The sequence below is a fragment of the Galleria mellonella genome, unplaced genomic scaffold, assembly GCF_026898425.1.
Source record: "Galleria mellonella isolate WM207_F2 unplaced genomic scaffold, CSIRO_AGI_GalMel_v1 utg64, whole genome shotgun sequence".
Taxonomy (NCBI): Eukaryota; Metazoa; Arthropoda; class Insecta; order Lepidoptera; family Pyralidae; genus Galleria; species Galleria mellonella.
The window spans coordinates 3,954,024-3,972,863 of record NW_026442133.1 but is presented as its reverse complement, the minus strand read 5'-3'; the positions used below and the strand labels follow the sequence as shown (position 1 = coordinate 3,972,863).

The 18,840-nt window shown below is 30.4% G+C and overlaps 1 protein-coding gene across 3 annotated transcripts in view; it reads left to right on the top strand.

Annotated features, from left to right (window-relative positions):
* Positions 1–18,840, top strand: part of LOC113512294 (pancreatic lipase-related protein 2) — a 34,069-nt gene that overhangs the window by 14,042 nt on the left and 1,187 nt on the right. For 2 of the 3 annotated variants that reach the window (XM_026896082.3, XM_031914868.2), the window contains exons 2-7: positions 3,729–3,786; positions 7,897–8,035; positions 9,086–9,199; positions 15,636–15,787; positions 17,240–17,460; positions 18,294–18,450. In XM_026896082.3, coding sequence (XP_026751883.1) covers positions 3,729–3,786; positions 7,897–8,035; positions 9,086–9,199; positions 15,636–15,787; positions 17,240–17,460; positions 18,294–18,450 — 841 coding nt within the window. Of the gene's footprint in view, positions 1–1,850; positions 1,984–3,728; positions 3,787–7,896; positions 8,036–9,085; positions 9,200–15,635; positions 15,788–17,239; positions 17,461–18,293; positions 18,451–18,840 lie in introns of those variants that run through there. The other variant, XM_031914867.2, reaches the window with a different exon arrangement.

Below are 18,840 nucleotides of genomic sequence, written 5' to 3'. Positions count from 1 at the left end.
TTATATTTTATCTCTATTATGAATCTAGTCACGAACTTGTCATTAGATAAGTACTGACAGTTCAATGTTAATACGAATGTGACTTGCCTATGATATTAATCAATTAAACAGAATAACTTATATATTTGAAATTAAGATATTACTTAAAAAATAATATACATACATATATTAAAAATATTAATATGGAATCAACTCAAGAATTGACATTCAATTAAAAAATCTACTTAAATAGGCCTTTTTTTGTTCCTATTTATTATAAACCAACTTTAATTTTAATCTGCTTCACGTTCTCAAGTATAAAATTAAAATAAAAGCCAGTCTATCTTAGGTTTTTTATTTATAGTACTTTAGTCTGTATCTTTAGTAATGACGGTAAAGTCCCCGAATAACAAAGATTCCAGACTTTCGCTACTTTATCGTACACAAAATCCTCTAATGTATATTAATGGATAAGGACTTTATGTCTTCTCTAGAGTGATACTGTAACTAAGTGTTACTCGTAATAATATATGTAAATAATCCAAACACGAACTGTGATTCAAATATTATAAACTGCACAGACGAAGGAAATTTAGTCACTTACAGTTTCCTTTATGTTTGCCTCGAATTTCTATGCCTTTAAGTCCGATAAAATATAATCTTCGTTGTAAATATTAGTCCATTAATTAATAAAACCCCTATGATTGCATGACGCGAATGCAACGCACACGTGCAGTGCAAATAATTTTTTTTGGATTTCTACCTCTACCTATACTAGTATAACCTATACTAATATAAGTATGTAAATAAATAAGTACCTACATATCTTATCAAAGAGGGTAATTTTGTATGCATACAAATAACAAGGGGAGTTTTTTAATTGACTCACCATACACTTGTCCATGGCAAATACTTGTTATAAAATTTTCGTAACAACATGTTATTAATGTAGTATTTAATGTTACTTTGATTGTTCGATTTAAAGTCATTAAATATAATTTGAATAAGTTAATACGCCTACTAAATACCATGTGATGGTGAACATAACGTGGTTGACCTCGACGAGACAAGAGGTTGACCCGGATTGAGTGATTAAAAATTCATCCCAGACGTCTTCCGCTTGTGCCTCTAAACAAAACTTTGACAGCTAACCAAGAGACTGTCTGTGAATTATTTATGAAGCTGTCACAAGGGTAACAGGTTGATATTTACGTGTTAGAATTGCTTGATAATCACAATAGGTATCAAAATAATGGTACACCAGAATCGGAGCATAAACAAACAAGTCTTCCAAACAATAACGCCTTCAATTTGCCCTTAAGTAACATAAAAAAATGTATAACACACAGATAAACGAGATGTTTGGTAGACATGTTTGATTGAAATAAAATACTCGAATAATGTAGAGTCGCATGTCTACAAAAATATATTTTGCTTCGTGACAAATAGTTTTTTTGTACAAAGAAATGCCAACTGCATTCGTTACTAAATTAAAATAGGACTAATACGGCAGTAAACAATTTCTATGCCTAAAATAATTCTGAAAATTTGTTTGAACACATAATTACTGTATTCTGTTTTATTGATTACTAACTTTTACTCACGACATCTTTCACGTGACGTTCTCAACTCTTAGTATCTTAATGGCTAAATTGCATCATCATGAGTATTTGATATCGAGAAGATTGCAGCGATACCTGAGTGGGGACACACATTACTTTTTTTCTTATTGTGTATGTAAAGTACCCGAAGAAAATTGTATAATTCAAATGTAATTCTCAAGATTGAATCAAAATAATATAAGATAAATGACCATATTATGACGCATAGTGGTAACAGTTTTCCAGTAGAACTGATGGGCTCATTACATTAGTAATGAGCAGTGCTTTGTACAGTTCACAATGTCGTGGTTAGTTTACTTATTTTTCCTACATCTGATAACTCTTTACAACTCGTACGTAGCCGAATATACCTCTGCGTATCCTGAGACAGGATCTGACTTCGGTAATTGAATGATTTGCTTTATATAAATTTGTGTTATATGTTTGATTTAAAAATTTGTATTCGTAAACATTTCGTACATTTTTCATCTTTTTTTATTTTTTCACTAGCTGTATCTGTCTGCGTAAATCGATAAATAAAGTATCCTATGTACTAAGTTAGGATATAAACTATCCATATACTAATTTTATTCGATTAATAGTTTTTTTGCGTGAAAGAAACAAATATCCATCAATCTGTACATTCATCTATCATTACAAACTTTCGCATTAATTATATTAATAGAATTTTAGAGAACTATAAACTTATGTAGTAAACATTTTAGTCTACATCATCTACATAATCTTATAATTTGAAAACAATTATTATTTATACCTCAAAATATATCACCTAGATTCATAATATTTAACAGATGGAGACATTGGAGACAGCTTAAATCACTTGAATTATTTGAAAGTCATAATGTATTAATTTAACGTAATATTATAAAGCGTTTCTCTTCAAACATCACCAAAGCTTTATCACTGTTTCCAATCCGCCTGCCAAGCTTGGCAACTAAAAACAAAACCTCCCTAAAGGGAGGTCTTTGTTTAGCAGTGGACAGTTAATGGTAGATATAAATCATAATGATGATACTAATTATAAAGAAGAAAGATTTTTTTGTAATAGATAAATTCAAAAACAATTTAACCGATTTTAAATACATGTTACACGTATTGAAAAATAAATTATCAACAAATAAATAACATTGGTTGTATTTTATTTAAAAAAAAAACCGTGCGAAGCCGAGGCTGGTCGCTCGTCTAGGATTATATAGGCTATCTATATACCAAACTTCATTCAAGCGCGGTCGATTAATAAATATCCAAACATAATTTTTTTTATATATGGTAATATAAACAAATTTTGATTAGCATAAAACAATGTTTAAAAATCAAATATATGTATCCGTATGCAACAATATAATTAATTAAATAAATAACTCAGATATAAATTCAATACAAAGGCCAAAGGTTGTTTGTTAATAAATCGATGTTAGTTCAATTATCCAGTTAGTTACAGATAATATAGGTTATTACACTATTTATTTACATACTTAAGACTATCAGCACCTTTAAGATATAGTAATACTCGTGTTAGATGTTATAGGTTGAACAATTAACTTCTTGACCACTTGATCCGGAAGGATTCGAACCTGCATCTTTTGGGGCTAAGGGATTGTAAGTAATGGCAATTAATGATTCCATTGCTAGTCATATACCCTGCCATGTTGACCCCTACATGGTTCTCCCAAAAACATAAATTTGTCACATGTGAGTTGATCACCTGTCTTCGTCCTCATCTACGACTACCACACGAATGTATGAGTTGGGCGCTACCAGGGTAATTCGTAAGTTATTAAGCTCTGCTATATACCTGAGCATAATATTTTTTTAAAACTTTATAATTATATTAGATATTTAAATATAAAACTTATATAATTAGAAGGATAAGATAGAACTTCAAAACTTTTTCTCTTTTAAAATTGAAAGACAATGCGGTGTTCATGATACGACTGAGCGTAAACTAATAGCGCAAGCGATTTTACGATTTATTTATTTTACCTTTATTATCCACTGAAAAAAACGCAATTATATTCCGACCTAGTTTTTTCGCAATTGGTCTACAAAGGAATATTACTGGATAACAAATTTTTAACATAATCATAAAGACATAATGAATAATATTGATATAATATTTTGTTACAGGTATACTGCCAGATAGAAGCAACAGGGTCGAGGATATTTACCTACGATTTTATAATGGGTAAGTAAAGTTAATTTTCCATTATTATTTCAACTACAAACGGTATATAATAGCGATGTACCGTTGACAGCAGTATGGTTCGCCTTGTACCACATCAAAACACCTCTTACATTTTGATTCTAAATACCGTTTGAGATAAGTTAAGAAATCTCCTTCTTATTTGGTATGAAAATGTTGAAGTGTCGAAACCTATGCTCGTGCACACGAACTTAGAAGCAACAGTTTCGATACTCGATGGTCAACTGTAGAGATAATTTAAAGTCACAAAGCATTAAGCTTCCTAAGACTTCCAAACAAAAGAGTTTTTCCCTATTGATCAAGGAAACAAATTGGCTGGACAGTGAATAGTGAACACGTTCAAAGGTTTTTTTTTTAAATACACACATTAAAGACACACACATACACAAAAGAACAAGCACATATACACGAGCATATTTATTATCATAAATTTTTCTTTTTTATGATATGTAATTTTTTTTAGTATTATTGTATAAAAGTAAAACAAAGTAAAATTTTTATTGCTGATTAAAAAAAAAAGTAAATTGTAATGATTATGAAATGTAATTATTGTTATGAAAAAGCGGTTTCTTCTAACACAAGCAATCTTTGCTTAACAGGAGATACCAAACCCTGTAATGTAACTAATTACCTTTGTATAAAGAAATAAATTTATTATTTATTATTTATTATTTATTTATTTATTTAAATGTTTTTGTTAAATGAACATGCGTGACTAACTTTGATAGTAAGAGTATATAAAAGCAATCTCTTTTTTTCTGTATTCATACTGTATTCTTACTAAGAAATTCTGAAATATCAGCTCGGCAATACAATCAATTACTAAAAAAATCTAATTAATCCGGATGCGAACATTGGATACTCATATGCTTGGCAATATATTCATTATCATTGTGGTAAAACTTGACAGTTAGTACAGTCATAAACATATTTTTAAGATAACTTAATATAATTTTTAATATATTAATGTTTTGTAATTCCCAGTTATTATTTGCAGATTTTTGCACAAACTTTTGATCCGAAAAATCTTTGTTTGGAAAATCTTTCACGAATGTTCGATACCTACAGCATAAAAAAAAATGTTTCCAATCCCATAGGCTTTCTATACTATCGAACAAAGGTGTAATTATGTGTATATATTGATTCCGGTTATATGTATTTTTTAACATAACGTAAACACTAGATAAAGAATTTAATCAAAAATTTTCCTCATGGGTGCTTCTTCCTCAAAGTAGCTGTACTTGAATATTCAAGGGTAAGATTAAGCAATAAATTGAGATGGTATAATAGCATACAATCAAATCCTCAAGAATAACAATGCGTAAAGAGTACCACGGGTGCCACAGTATAGTCTATGATATCATCTAGTTCAAAATTGTATAAACACTTATTGCAATATGTATACATATTAATTTGCTTTTTGTATATCAGCTCACTATTGTTTTGTTTGTTGGAATGAAAGTAAAAGTATAGCATAATTTAATTTGACCTTGTTCGTAACACGACCATAGATCTGACCAAATAAACCAGGTCAGTATTTCTTAACGTTGACGAATTTAAGACACGTTGTTACACTACTTACGCCCATTATTTTCAACTAGCTATTTCCCACGGTCTTGTCCGCGTGCATCAGCATAAAAAGTATCTTATTAAGTTATAAGAATATACCCTAACCGTAAACCAAATATCATTTAAATTTCCAATCTTTTGAGCATAACTGAGTAACAAACATGTTTGTCTTTTAAAACCTTTTAAAAGTTTACTCATTTATAATATCATTAGGATAATTTGTTTGTATATAAAGTTTTCCACAATAAAACTGTAAAATTATATCCGTCTATACGGATAACTACTAAACTCATTATGATGAAAGATACAATAATAAAATTTTAACGAATCCGATCTGTAATCTAGTAACTATATTAATTATTATTTTATTACTACTTTTAAAATTAATAATTTCAACAAATTTTGGTTATCTACCTTTATATTTAATTCAATAGAAACTGACTCTAAGTTATATAATAATATATATATAATAATATGTTAATATAAATAAGGTATTATATCAAGTGTTCATTTAGTTAGTAGTTCCCTTTAAGACTCTAGTTGCATAAACGGTTTAAAAGAGATGAGAATTTCATTAACTCCATCATTTAGGTAAAATATAATCATTTACCTAAGGTTATCTTAACATCCGCGGTTACGAGCTAACAATGATAAACTTTGCCAATGAGTCAAAAACAAAATAAGATTTTTTTAACTTTTCAGTAGCTTTTTGCCCGCTACTTCGTATGTGTGGATTTTAGAGGTAGAAAAACCAATAGAGTAGATCAAGATGAAACATATATCAGATTTAGAAACACAATTGTGAAAACCGAATCTAATTAGGTTTAGTAGTCATGATGCCGGAACAAATGTCGAGATAGACAGAGACAGACAAATTTATTTTATATATATATATATATATATATATATATATATATATATATATATATATATATATATATATATATATATTTTTTTTTTTTTATGCCAATATGAAATGATACGAACGTCTCATGTTGTGAATGAATCGGAGCTAGTATACATAAATCAGGTTATATATTTTTATTCCTTCGCCACCTTACCTTGACGACAGAGTAATGTCCTACTGCTTGGCATAAATCTCACTACTATTACTACCTGTCTCTCTTGGGGGGAAAGGGATTGTTAGTAATGGAGACTTAGAATCCCATTGCTAGCAATATACTCAACCAGGTCGACCTCCTCGCGGTTCTCCCTGGAAACTATCATGGTTAATTCCTGATGAATTCATCATGATGGACTAACTGGCCTGTTTTCATTCTCATCGATCACCCTTCACTGGTGCTCCGCCAGCGTATTCCATTAGCGCAGGCGGGGTTACCAGTCCATTTTCTCCCATTAAAAAAAAACTACCTGTCTTTCTGCTCACTATTCCCACACTACCCATATGCCTTGGTTTTATTTCCTTTATTTTTTACCTGGACAAAAAGTGTCTGCATTACTATGCTGACTAAACATCGTTTATATATTATTTCGTTTATTATATATACATTTATTATCCAGTCAATCGTGACCGAATTAACATGGAACTATAGACAATATACAAATAATATATACAGAACATCCCCGTCTCGTGTAAGTCTCGTATTAATTTTGACAAATATCAATTTAATTCTATTTAACATATATATAAAAGATATACTGTAACATACTAAACATAAGTATATGAACGATTGAATAGCTTTTAAAAAAAGATGCTTTAAAAAAATATTAAGTACCAACTATTAAGTACCCATTGTGACCCGTTAATCCATAATATTACATTTTTAATAAACTAGAACGACTGACGTATAGATTTTATATAAATATCAATAAAATATAATTTATTGTAAGTAGTAGTCTTAATTGTAGGAATTATACGGATGTTTATGTAGTTTTATTTAAGACTCATTAACTTTTTTATTAATAAGACCGTTAAGAAAAAATGTTATTAATGTCTCATTATATATATCTAGATACGTATCTTGTGGGCTTCATTCGTCTAGAAAGATCACAACACTGAGCAAAATCACATCGGGTGGATTCTAAATATAGAACATTGCTGAATTCCGTGAAATGTATTTTTTACAATAGATATATGTATATATATGTCATAGAGTTTTGATATTATCCTATCAAAACGTCTATTATTTTAAAACCTTAACATAATGATAGTGACAATAACGGACTATTGCCCATTAAACAAACATTTATACACAATAGGAGCCACAGACTGCACTCTGTGAAGCTATGTCCTGAGGGGAATGTTTAGAAATCCTCGGAACAGACAGATTGCTCCGTGAGGCCTGTGAAGATCCCAAGAAGCTTCCGTGCTTCTGTGCGGAGATAGGCTGGCTGTGCTAGTCATGATTCATACGCACAACGGCCCAAATGAGAGATAGAGTCCAATTTAAATTTATATGTCATAGTCGTGTGGTCCCAGCATAGAATGGTCCACCTCTTCCTTTCCTATGGGTGTTAGGTATAACATCAGAATGGTAATATTTCTATATTATATTATTACAGAAATTCTGCCACCGAATATGTGGACATCCCGCTATCTCAAGCATCCCAAATTCTGGACACAAAAGGTTTCAACAAAAACAACCCCACCGTTCTGTACTTTCATGGATTTATCGAAACGGCACAGCAGGAAAGTGTCCAGGTATATATAATAGATTAATTTAATAAAATAGAGATTAAATATAATAAACTTTTATATCAATAATTATTTTTAAATTTACAATAAATATCTTCGTACATTCTATGTTATATTAATTACTAAATAATATATAATTTAATATATATTTTTTATAATATTAACAGAAAATGACTTAGAGATTAGAGCTTAAATGTATCTATTTAAACCTAATCTCTTATAATTTGTGAACGAACAATTATTGATTACTTTTTATATCAATGAATGATTTAAATTTATTTATAATATTTCCGGTTAGTGAAAAATTAAACAATTTTGAAGCTCCCATACAAATTTAAAAAAAGAATGTATGTATTGGTACAAGTGATATAGTTACAACCAAAACTCGATAAACATATCCAGACTTTCAAAACGCAATTGTATACATATATAACATATATTTAACTAACTTGTACATTTTATAATGCTCAGATTCTGGTACTAATATTAATTAAGGAGTTATTTATGTATATAACTACGTAGTAATTTTAAAGATATGGATATGTTCAACGACTTTTAACACTTACTATACATTTCGGTAGAGTTTTGTATGTCTAACGTTTGTCCTAAATTGCAAACAAACCTGTCGGTTATCTACACGCATAAAAAACATAACATCGGAACTTATTGACTCATTCTATCTAAAACATTCGGTAACAAAAACTTATCTATCGACAGATTTGTTTGCCATTTATCTGGGATGTTTTTTTTTAATGAATGATAATGGAATGGTAACCCCACTTGCACTAACAATATACACTAGCAGGACATCAGTGAAGGATGATAGGTGAGAATGAAAAGGCAGATCAGTTAGCCCATCATGATGAATACTTCTGAAATTCAGCACGATGGTTTCAAGGGGGACAATTGTTGAGATCGATCTGACAGGGTATATTGCTGACTGGGACTGGTAGTTCGCATTACTAACAATCCTTTCCCACCTATCTGGGGTGGTTAAGTGAGGTTTGTCAGCCCTCTTATTTTATTACGTTATCCTACTATTATATTTTGTTATAGGTCGTAGCAAATGCATATCTAGAAGCGAAACCAGACACAAACGTCGTCCTACTTGACTGGTCAAACATGTCGCATGGATCTTACTTGGTCAACGCTGTTGGAAATACGAAAAAGGTAACACAATAATTTATTATAAGTATCATCATCATATCAGCTGTTGATTGTTCGCTGCTGAACATAGGTCTTCCCATTGGGAGAGTTTCACCAATAGTTGCCACGCCTGGCAGGCAGGTTGGCAATCGCAACGAGGCTTTGGTGATGTTTTTAATACGGACGCTGCTGGCTATCTCTCGACCATTAAATTCTCTTTGTCGTCTCTTACGACACTTACAGGAAAGGAAAAAGGTGACCCATTTGCGAGCCGGAACAACACAGTGATTATAAGTACATATATATTATATAATATGACTGCCTCGGATTTCGCTGAGAACATAATCTAGATAGATATATAGATAGATAAACACTTTATTTGAGTTATTTATGACACACGTAAATTAACAAATAAGTTTATACAATCAGATTATTTAAATTTTTTCAAATATAAAAAAAAAGATGATGTATGGAGATATGTTTTCACCAAGTGTGTCTCTAGTTAAATCTACTTTCTAAACAACAATTCATGATTAATTTCTCAACTAGACGCTATTTAACCATTTAGTTATGTTGCACTTATCCTAAAGGTGACTAATTGTCTGTCTTACCAAGAAGTCATATAATATTATTGAGCAATTGCATATTTTAAAATACCTCCATACAAGGTTTAGACGGATCTTACGTTTTGATATTCATTCTGTTCGTAAACAACTTCATGGTAGTCTTAGATTTTATAAATGGAGTGCCTTCATACAAATGCTTCGTCAAATATAGGTCAACTTTTTTCCGTGTGTGCATGCGTAATCGGGATACCAGAGTGTACTTTCTTCTTAGTACTAAGTATATGGGAGAAATTTATATTTTCTGGTTAATTTGAAAAATAAAATTGATACAATATTATATATAACATTTATTATATATACGTAGACGGTGGCGGGGGACCAATGTGGGATAATAGATGAGAATGAAAAGGCAGGTCAGCCATCATAATGAATACATCTAGAATTCAGCACAATAGTTTCAAGTGGGGACCACGTGGAGGTCGACCTGACAGTGTATATTGCTAGTAATGGGGCTGGTAATCCGCATTACTAACAATCCCTTTTCCCCACGTGGAGGTTGACTTGACAGGGTACATTGCTATCAATGGGGACAATCATGTTCTTTACTAACAGTCATTCTTTCTCCCTCAATAGGTGAGAGAAATTAATAATAAGGAGATACAAGACATATACGGATAGATATAAGTTAGTACACAGTCAAAAGTTGGTAACTATGAACTATAGTACATAAAGATATGTTGTGAAAATAATAAATTCCTAATGTACTTATATTGTCGCAATACATACGCGAATCTTATTTTACAATTTATAAAAGATAGAAGAAATATAGAAGACCAGAGGGAGACTTTGTACAAAAGTCGTTTGCTTGGTACCTCTGTCCCATTCGTGTTTCAACCGTAAAGCAGTTGTGTTTGTGTTTGCATGTTTGCATGGCTGTGTTTTGGTTTGAAGAATGGGATATGGCGTGAATTTAAAGGGTACAGAGGAATAACATCTGAGTCCTCAGGAATGGCAACGCATGGGAGGTATCATGGGCGAAACAGTATACTCTATTATGTCCATGGTACTGCCCATGTCTATACGTGACGGTTACCACTTTCCATCAGATGGGCCGTCAGCTTATTTGCCATTCTTAGTTGTATAAAAAAAAAAAGATAATGGTTTTGTTTAATGTCGACAGACCTTGAAATCCACAACGGTAACAAGTCACGGTCATAACTCCACTGATTATACACGAGTAACGTTACGGTTTCGAAGCATTCGCATTTCCTTCAGACACATATCAGATGTACCTCTAAAGAACTAGGTACAGCCCTCATTAGAAGTCTTTGAATCTACAGATTTTTATAATCTATTGTTTATATATGTAGGTATTAATGTTATATTAAATATCATTGATAAATTTTTAATTATGCATTAAATAACAAATAAAGATATTTTTTTTTAAATCAGCACACTTCACTTCATTAACAACTTATGCTACTCTAAAGCTTTTCTAGAAGGATTTGGAACTGTTATTTTCAGCTTAAAACTGGGCACTTTTGCTACTGATTCCTATATAGTTCTTACCTCTACACAAATAAGATAAACAGTAGGAAGCTTGTCACAGTGTAAAACTAAGAATTAATATAATGGAACAAATAAAGTATGTTCATGGTGTTTATAGCCAATGGAAAGAATCACTATAAATACAACATAAATTACCAAAGCCATATAAGCACATAATGTGACTAGTATTAGCAATTGCGTTTCTCGTAAAAATTCCACTGTCCATCCGTCGACGTGCTTCGTAATAAAATTACTGACATGTTGCTACGAAGAGAGAGTAAGTTAACATGGAATAATGGAATTGATATTTAAATAAATGCTTTTTAAATATCTTATATGCATATAACAGAAATATTTAAAAGCACATACATATTTCTATACAGCTATATGTATTTTATTTTATAACGGAAAATTACAGAATATATTTGTCTTCCCACATGGCAAGAAAAATCTACAACTTGATTTATTAATTAACAGATACTAAGTCAAATATTTTGTTAAATCATCATCTATCTCAATCGTTATCATGTCCACTCTTGAACGTAAATGTCCTCCATAGACTGCCATAAGGAACGGGACCATTCCTTATAGCATTTTACAATTGGAGGAATTTTACCAGCACCACGCTTGGCACGCGAAATGGTAATCGTTGTTTGACTTTCGATGATGTTTTCAAAGGAAGGCTGCTGCCCATCCCTCGCCCATTAAACTTGTTAAATATTACCTAATTTTGTTAAATACTATTTTTTAATTGCAACTGAATCTGGAGACAATTTTATAATATAATTATGATTAGAATTGCTCAGCACGACAGAGAAGGCTATCAAGCGCCGCAAGTATTTAACTCTTGGGAATGGATATACATAATATCAGCCGCGTTTGAAATTGAGACTCTAGGCCCGTGGGGACCTAACGCCGTAATAATGTCGGATAGTAACACTGGCTGCTAGGAACTACTAAGACCAGAAAGCTGACCTATATCTAATTCAATAGAAATGGTAATCGTTAACTTTGTTTGACTTTCGATGATGTTTTCGCACATAATATTAGTAAAACTTGTATTATAATAATATATTATAGTATGTTGCGAAACTAGATATAAAGATAATCAAGAATATATATTTTGCATATAGTGAGTCAGACAGAGAAATGAAATCATACAAATTGTCTATTGTGCACAATACTGTAACAATGATGCACGTGTAATAGCTAACATCTACATTTATATTTAAGCGCTAATAAAAGATAATCACATATAGTGAGTCGTGCTCTCTATTTATGCATTCTCTCTATTATGCATTCAAACTACCTACCTAATTTTATAGACTTGAAAGTTTGTGAAGCTATTTTATGTCTATTGTTCAATCGTATTTAAACAGCTCTGAATTTTTTAAATTTCAAATAATTCTAAATTTCTGCAGCGTAAGTCCGAATCAACATCTTGTACAGTTTTACTGTATATGTACTGTTTTATTGTATGGTTTATCAATTTAAGAAGAAAATACTATATCCTGTATAATTAATTGGATTTAATGTCCAAAAATAACACAGATACAAATAAATTTATATCAGACAATTGTTACGTAACAAACAATATAGGCACATAATGACGTCAATTGCGTCGTCGACCAACTGTCGAACTCAAATGTCTTTTTAGACAGCTTAGCTGGTCGCAATTTGACCATATAAGGCGGTGAATTGGCTCGTAATGTTCATTACAATTTTCATATTAAGAATAGTAAAATTTTGAAAAGGAAAAATAGAAAGATCGTAAAATAATTATAAATGCTAATAAGTACGTATTACCTAACAGTTTATTTTTCTTAGCTAGGTCTCTATATTAAAAAAAAAAACTATTTATGGTCAAATAAAAATAGTTTAGATACTGCGGAAAGTTTATTATACTATTTTGTTGTTGTATACAACAGTTGAGTTTCGTATCCGTTCTTTTCAACTGCATTTCGAATAGGTGGTACGATCATAAAAATGACTATTCAAAAATGCTCATTTTCACAATAGTTTACGTGAATAAAAAATATATATTCATTATCATATTATCTTCTTATTAAATAATGTCTTATTAATTATAAATAATAAATATAAATAATATAATAAATCTGTCCTTTAATATTTTTTTTTCATTTAAGATTTTCCTCTTGTCGGTGCAACTAATATACGTAATGTAAAATTATTTTTCCCCATGATGATCACCAATCTTTTACGAGCCACGGTACTTACATAAAAAGAAAATTATTTCTGAAAACTATACATAATAATAATTTGAAACGGATAGTTAACGCCGTATACTTTTAGTATTAGAAGACTAGAAGATATAATATTATTAATAATCTTAACAAGATTAAACTATGAAACTCTTTGAATATCAACTGCCAGTATTTCAACCGTTTAGTTGTTTTATATTTTTGCCTTAATTATTATAATAATGAATGCCTCATAACTCCATTATTTGAAAATTCTTTTTTTAACAGGAAAGGAAATATTTTCACAATGGTTTCATAGAAATTTTATCAAAATCAGTAGTTTCGTTTTTTAATCAAAGTAACTGGTTTTACTTTAATTGAAATTGGTGTTTTTTTTAGTGGAACGATATCTTATTCAAACGAACAATGTTGTTTTTCATGATTTAATTATTTGTTCTTTATTGATCACATTCGTGTCATTTCTCAACGAATAATTGTCTATTTATGTAACATACTTGTATAAAACTTTACGAGTTGAGCCCCAATTCTACTAATTACTACCTCAACAAAATAACAAACGTGTACTTATGGAGTTATTTTACTTTTTTTACAACACAGGGGGATCACTTATCAAATATGTAATATTAACTTTTTAAACTTTTTTTTAACTATTGAATTTTAAAGCACCTCAAAGTTTGTAGACGAAAGTCTTTAACCAGTACATGTTGCTAATAATGACCTAGGAAACCGAAACATGGTCATACAAAGTTGCTCGTATGCAAAACTTCATAATATTTAGTGAGCTATGGTGAGCACTATGCTCGGAGTTTCATTGCGTGATGGAATACAAAATAAGTATATCCGCAGAACAACCACAGAGCACATACACGTGACATAGCACGAAGAATAACCAGCGACCCATTGGGAAGAAAGCTTTTAGAGTGGTGATCTCCTACGGCAAACGTAGTATAGGACGACCCCCTATCAGATGGAGTGACGATCTCAAATGCATTACAGGGAGTCAGTAGAGGCACGGGGCTCAGATCCATTCCTTATGACAGTCAATCGGGGAGGCTTACGTTCAGCAGTAAATAGATATCTGTTGATACGATGATGATAATGATTATATTGATGATATTGTTTTCAGTATTAGTGTTATGATATATGTGTGCAATAATGATTTGCTTGTGCTATTGTGATATAATTTTTTTTAAAGTATCAGATATTTTAAATTTATGTGTGACTACTTTTACCAAAGTTTTAACAAGTACTATATATATATACGAGTAAGTATATATATATACAAGTATAATCTTCCACTCAAATTAAGCACTTATTCCATTTTGAAACCACAATATTGTTTTCTAATAGACACAGAATGGAGGTGATTTGTATTCGTTTAACACATACAAATTACCTCCATTCATCTTAAAACAAGAAATTATTTTATGATGTTGTTGGATAACCGAACCGTATTTTTAAAACATTGTTTTGCTTATAACCAGTCAAATTATAATATTATTTTATTCGATAATCGATTAGAGCCGATAACATCAAATATATAAATAAATTTAATGAATAATTTATTATTGTTTTTTGTTGCTTAAGGCAGCTTTTTGTTTTTTCTAAAAATAGACGCTTTTTAGATATATAATGGATTTATATTATATATTGATAGATTGTGTGTTTGTATATGTTGATACTTGAATATCATGTTTTACTTATCATATTGTTTAAATAACTTAAAACAAATCATGGGAATAATTTTTAGTATGATGACTCCTTGTAGGCATATGGAGTGTTTACACTTCAAACCTCCCAATAAATGGAGTTATATTTTCAAATGTAATGCAGGAAATCAGTACTTGCAAGTGGCTCGAAACCATTCTTGTCTACATATATCTATGAGGAAAATCATTCTGCTATAGACTATGTATCTGCTTCTATTAACAAAATAAAAATTTTTGTTAGTACATCATACATATATTCGACTTTGTTCCCTATTAATAAAGGCGATTATATATTGTAATTGATATTACATGAATGTGACGATGGAAAAAAATACTTTTCTTTCTGATATAATAGATTTAAATGTTTTTATTATTATAGTAATGAGAAGTTAAAAATGTTCTCTTTTATTTTTAGGTAGGAATCACGACAGCAGAACATCTTAAAACTTTGTTAGATAGCGGACTACTTTTGGATAAACTTCACCTTATAGGACACTCTCTTGGCAGCCATGTGGCGGGATATACTGCTAGAGAACTGAAAAATAAATATAATAAAATTATTAAAAGGTTCGTATAACACATAGACATGTCATTGTTCTATTGATTTTCTTTAATTTGCATAAAAAATAATTACTAATATAATAAAATTAACTGGTATCTAGACAATATATGTACATAGAGATATATAAGAAATTGTTATCCCTTATATCATAGTAAGAGCAATCAAAACAATAATGTCTGTCTGTATGTTTGTTCCAGCATATCAAATGTTTTCACAACTATGTTTTTCGAGGACTAACTTAAAATCTAGCGTATATTTTATTTTGTTATGCGCTGTCTAGAAGTGGTTTCCTACTTCCAAAATCCACGCGTACTAAACTACGGACAAAAGTTAGTTAGTTTACTATAATTTTTTTATTAGCTTATATAATATTTGCTTGTAGATAGATTTTCAACAATATACTCGTAGATTCTCTTAATGAGGAATTTATAAAATGGTAACGTGCAATTGATTAAAATAGCATTCTTTATTTATTATCCTATTATAAATTACAATAACCTCCTATTTACTACTATCTCTATTTGTTATCATTGCTTTTATAAGTAACTGCCTCATTGAAGTGAAATTAACTTATAGTGTAAGTTTCTTAGGTTAAACATAATTATATATCTATTGTATCTTTTGTTTCTTTTAATCATATATAAATAAAATAGATATATTAATTTATTAAGAGTAAAAGAACTTGTTAGTAATAGAGACTCTAATCTTTATCACTGGTTATTTTATTACATTTATTTTGTTTAATTCCGCTACCATTGAAACAAAATAATTTTAATCAAATATTCAGTGATATGGGCTTTCACAAGTTAAATACTTAGACCAGTAAAATAATCTAATGTCTATTACTAACAATACCATGGTCGGCCTCCACGCGGTCCCCCTGGAAACTATCGTAATTAATTCTTAAAGAATTTGCTACGATGGATCAACTGACCTGCATTCATCTTCACTTATCATCACTGATTTCAACGTACGCACACAATGTATTTTATTCATATTTCTTTTGTTTTTATTACTATTTTTATTAAAGAATTTCGCGACTAGCTTTTGGCCACAACAGAATATCAGTGTCTTTTGAAAGCAAAACAATAAACTGTGTTGTGGCCATTTTGTGTTACTATAGCACACGCTTGAAAGAAGAAAATGATTGCTTTATATATTTTGATTTTTTTTTTGTATATGCATTCTTTTATCTCTTTTTACTGTATATGTCTGTATTATGTGTATGTTTGTATTATTATTTGTGTGCTGTAAATCATGCAAATTAATTCTATGTATCTAATTATTAAATAATCATCCTCAAGAATGAATTCTGCTTGCAGAAACCATTTTTTTCTCATTCAAACTGTTTGACACAACTTTCGTAGTCTTAACCATTTTTATGTAATTATTAAAGGACATCTGAAAGTCCTCCTTGCATCTATTTCTACAAATCTTCCTATAATTATGCGTTTCAGAGTAACAGCACTCGACCCTGCTTTTCCAGCGTTCTACCCCGATGGAGTTGTGATGGAACACATAAATGAGAAGGACGCCGAGTTTGTCGACGTCATCCATACAGATGCTGGTGGCTACGGTGCGCCTGTAAGGACGGGCACCGTGGACTTCTGGCCTAATGGTGGCAAGAGCGTACAACCAGGATGTCCAAGATTTGCGCCTATACCGCTTACAGATGACAGTAAGTTATTATTAACTTAATAAAAATAATCTTTACTAAATTGAACATAAAAGCATAATATTTTGCACATTAGTATCTTATATTAAGAGTAAAAATAAGTAGCAAAAATTTATATAAAAAGTAAAGAAGTATATGTAAAATTATATTTATTTAAATTACTTGGAAGTTAGAGGTCTTTACTTGTAAGGTTGACAAGTATCCTAATAAATGTATGTGGGAGAAATCGTGGGTGAAACTAGTATAATCCTTACTAATATTACAAAATGAAAGTCAAATTTGGTTCATTAATATATATATATATATATATATATATATATATATATATATATATATATATATATATATATATATATAATATGTGCTTTTGTACATTCATTTTAAAAACTTATAGATATTAGATTATAACAGAAATGTACACAGGCGGACTTATCCCTTAAAGGGATTGTGTATGTAGGTAGATAATATTCTATTTATCTATTTATTTGTACCGTATGTATTAGTATCTATGTTATTCGTACAGAGATCTCTTTCAGAGAAAAGTCCGCCTTGCCCACAATATTTATAACTGTCCTACCTTTGTAATTCACAAATGCAATAAAGAATACATTTTTTTTATACCACTGAGGTGGCAAACAAGCATACGGCCCACCTGATGGTAAGCAGTAGAAACGCCTGCAATAAAGACCCTGAAGAAACCTCTTTATCCCCCTTTTGAAGAACCCCATGCTGTAGTCTCTCGACAAATATAAACTAGAAAGCTCTCTGAATATTGACATATTGATAAATGTAAACTACTTACGGATATGAAATATAATGCATTTTTATAATTCCAGATTTATGTAGTCATTGGAGATCGTGGCGATTCTACGCGGAATCAGTACGAAACCCTGAGGCGTTTCCAGCGTCTCCTGCGAGTTCGTACCAGAAATTTAGGGAAAATCCTACGCCGGAGGTTGGAATGATTTACATGGGAATTAACTGTGATACTAGGTAAGTGTTATCTAAAAATATTATTAAGAACTATGCGTAAATATTTGATTGCTATTGCAATCATGATGTAACAGATATAAAGGTCTGCGCATATGACAGTCATTTTAAAATACAAGTAAATTTATTTTGTTATGACAGATGAAAAAGTACTTATGCAGAGGATTATCTATTATCTGCCCAGATCTTATCCATTACTACTCAAGACTTGTTGACATAAATTTAATGCATAACATCTCATATTATACTAAAATCTCTAAGCTATATGATATTTATCGTTTGTATAAACGATTCCATTTTCCATTAGGAGAGTTTGTTTGTCATTTCTAGGAATATTAAATGAAAGTAAATATCCATAATTAACTATTCATATCCTTTCGACCTCTTACTTTG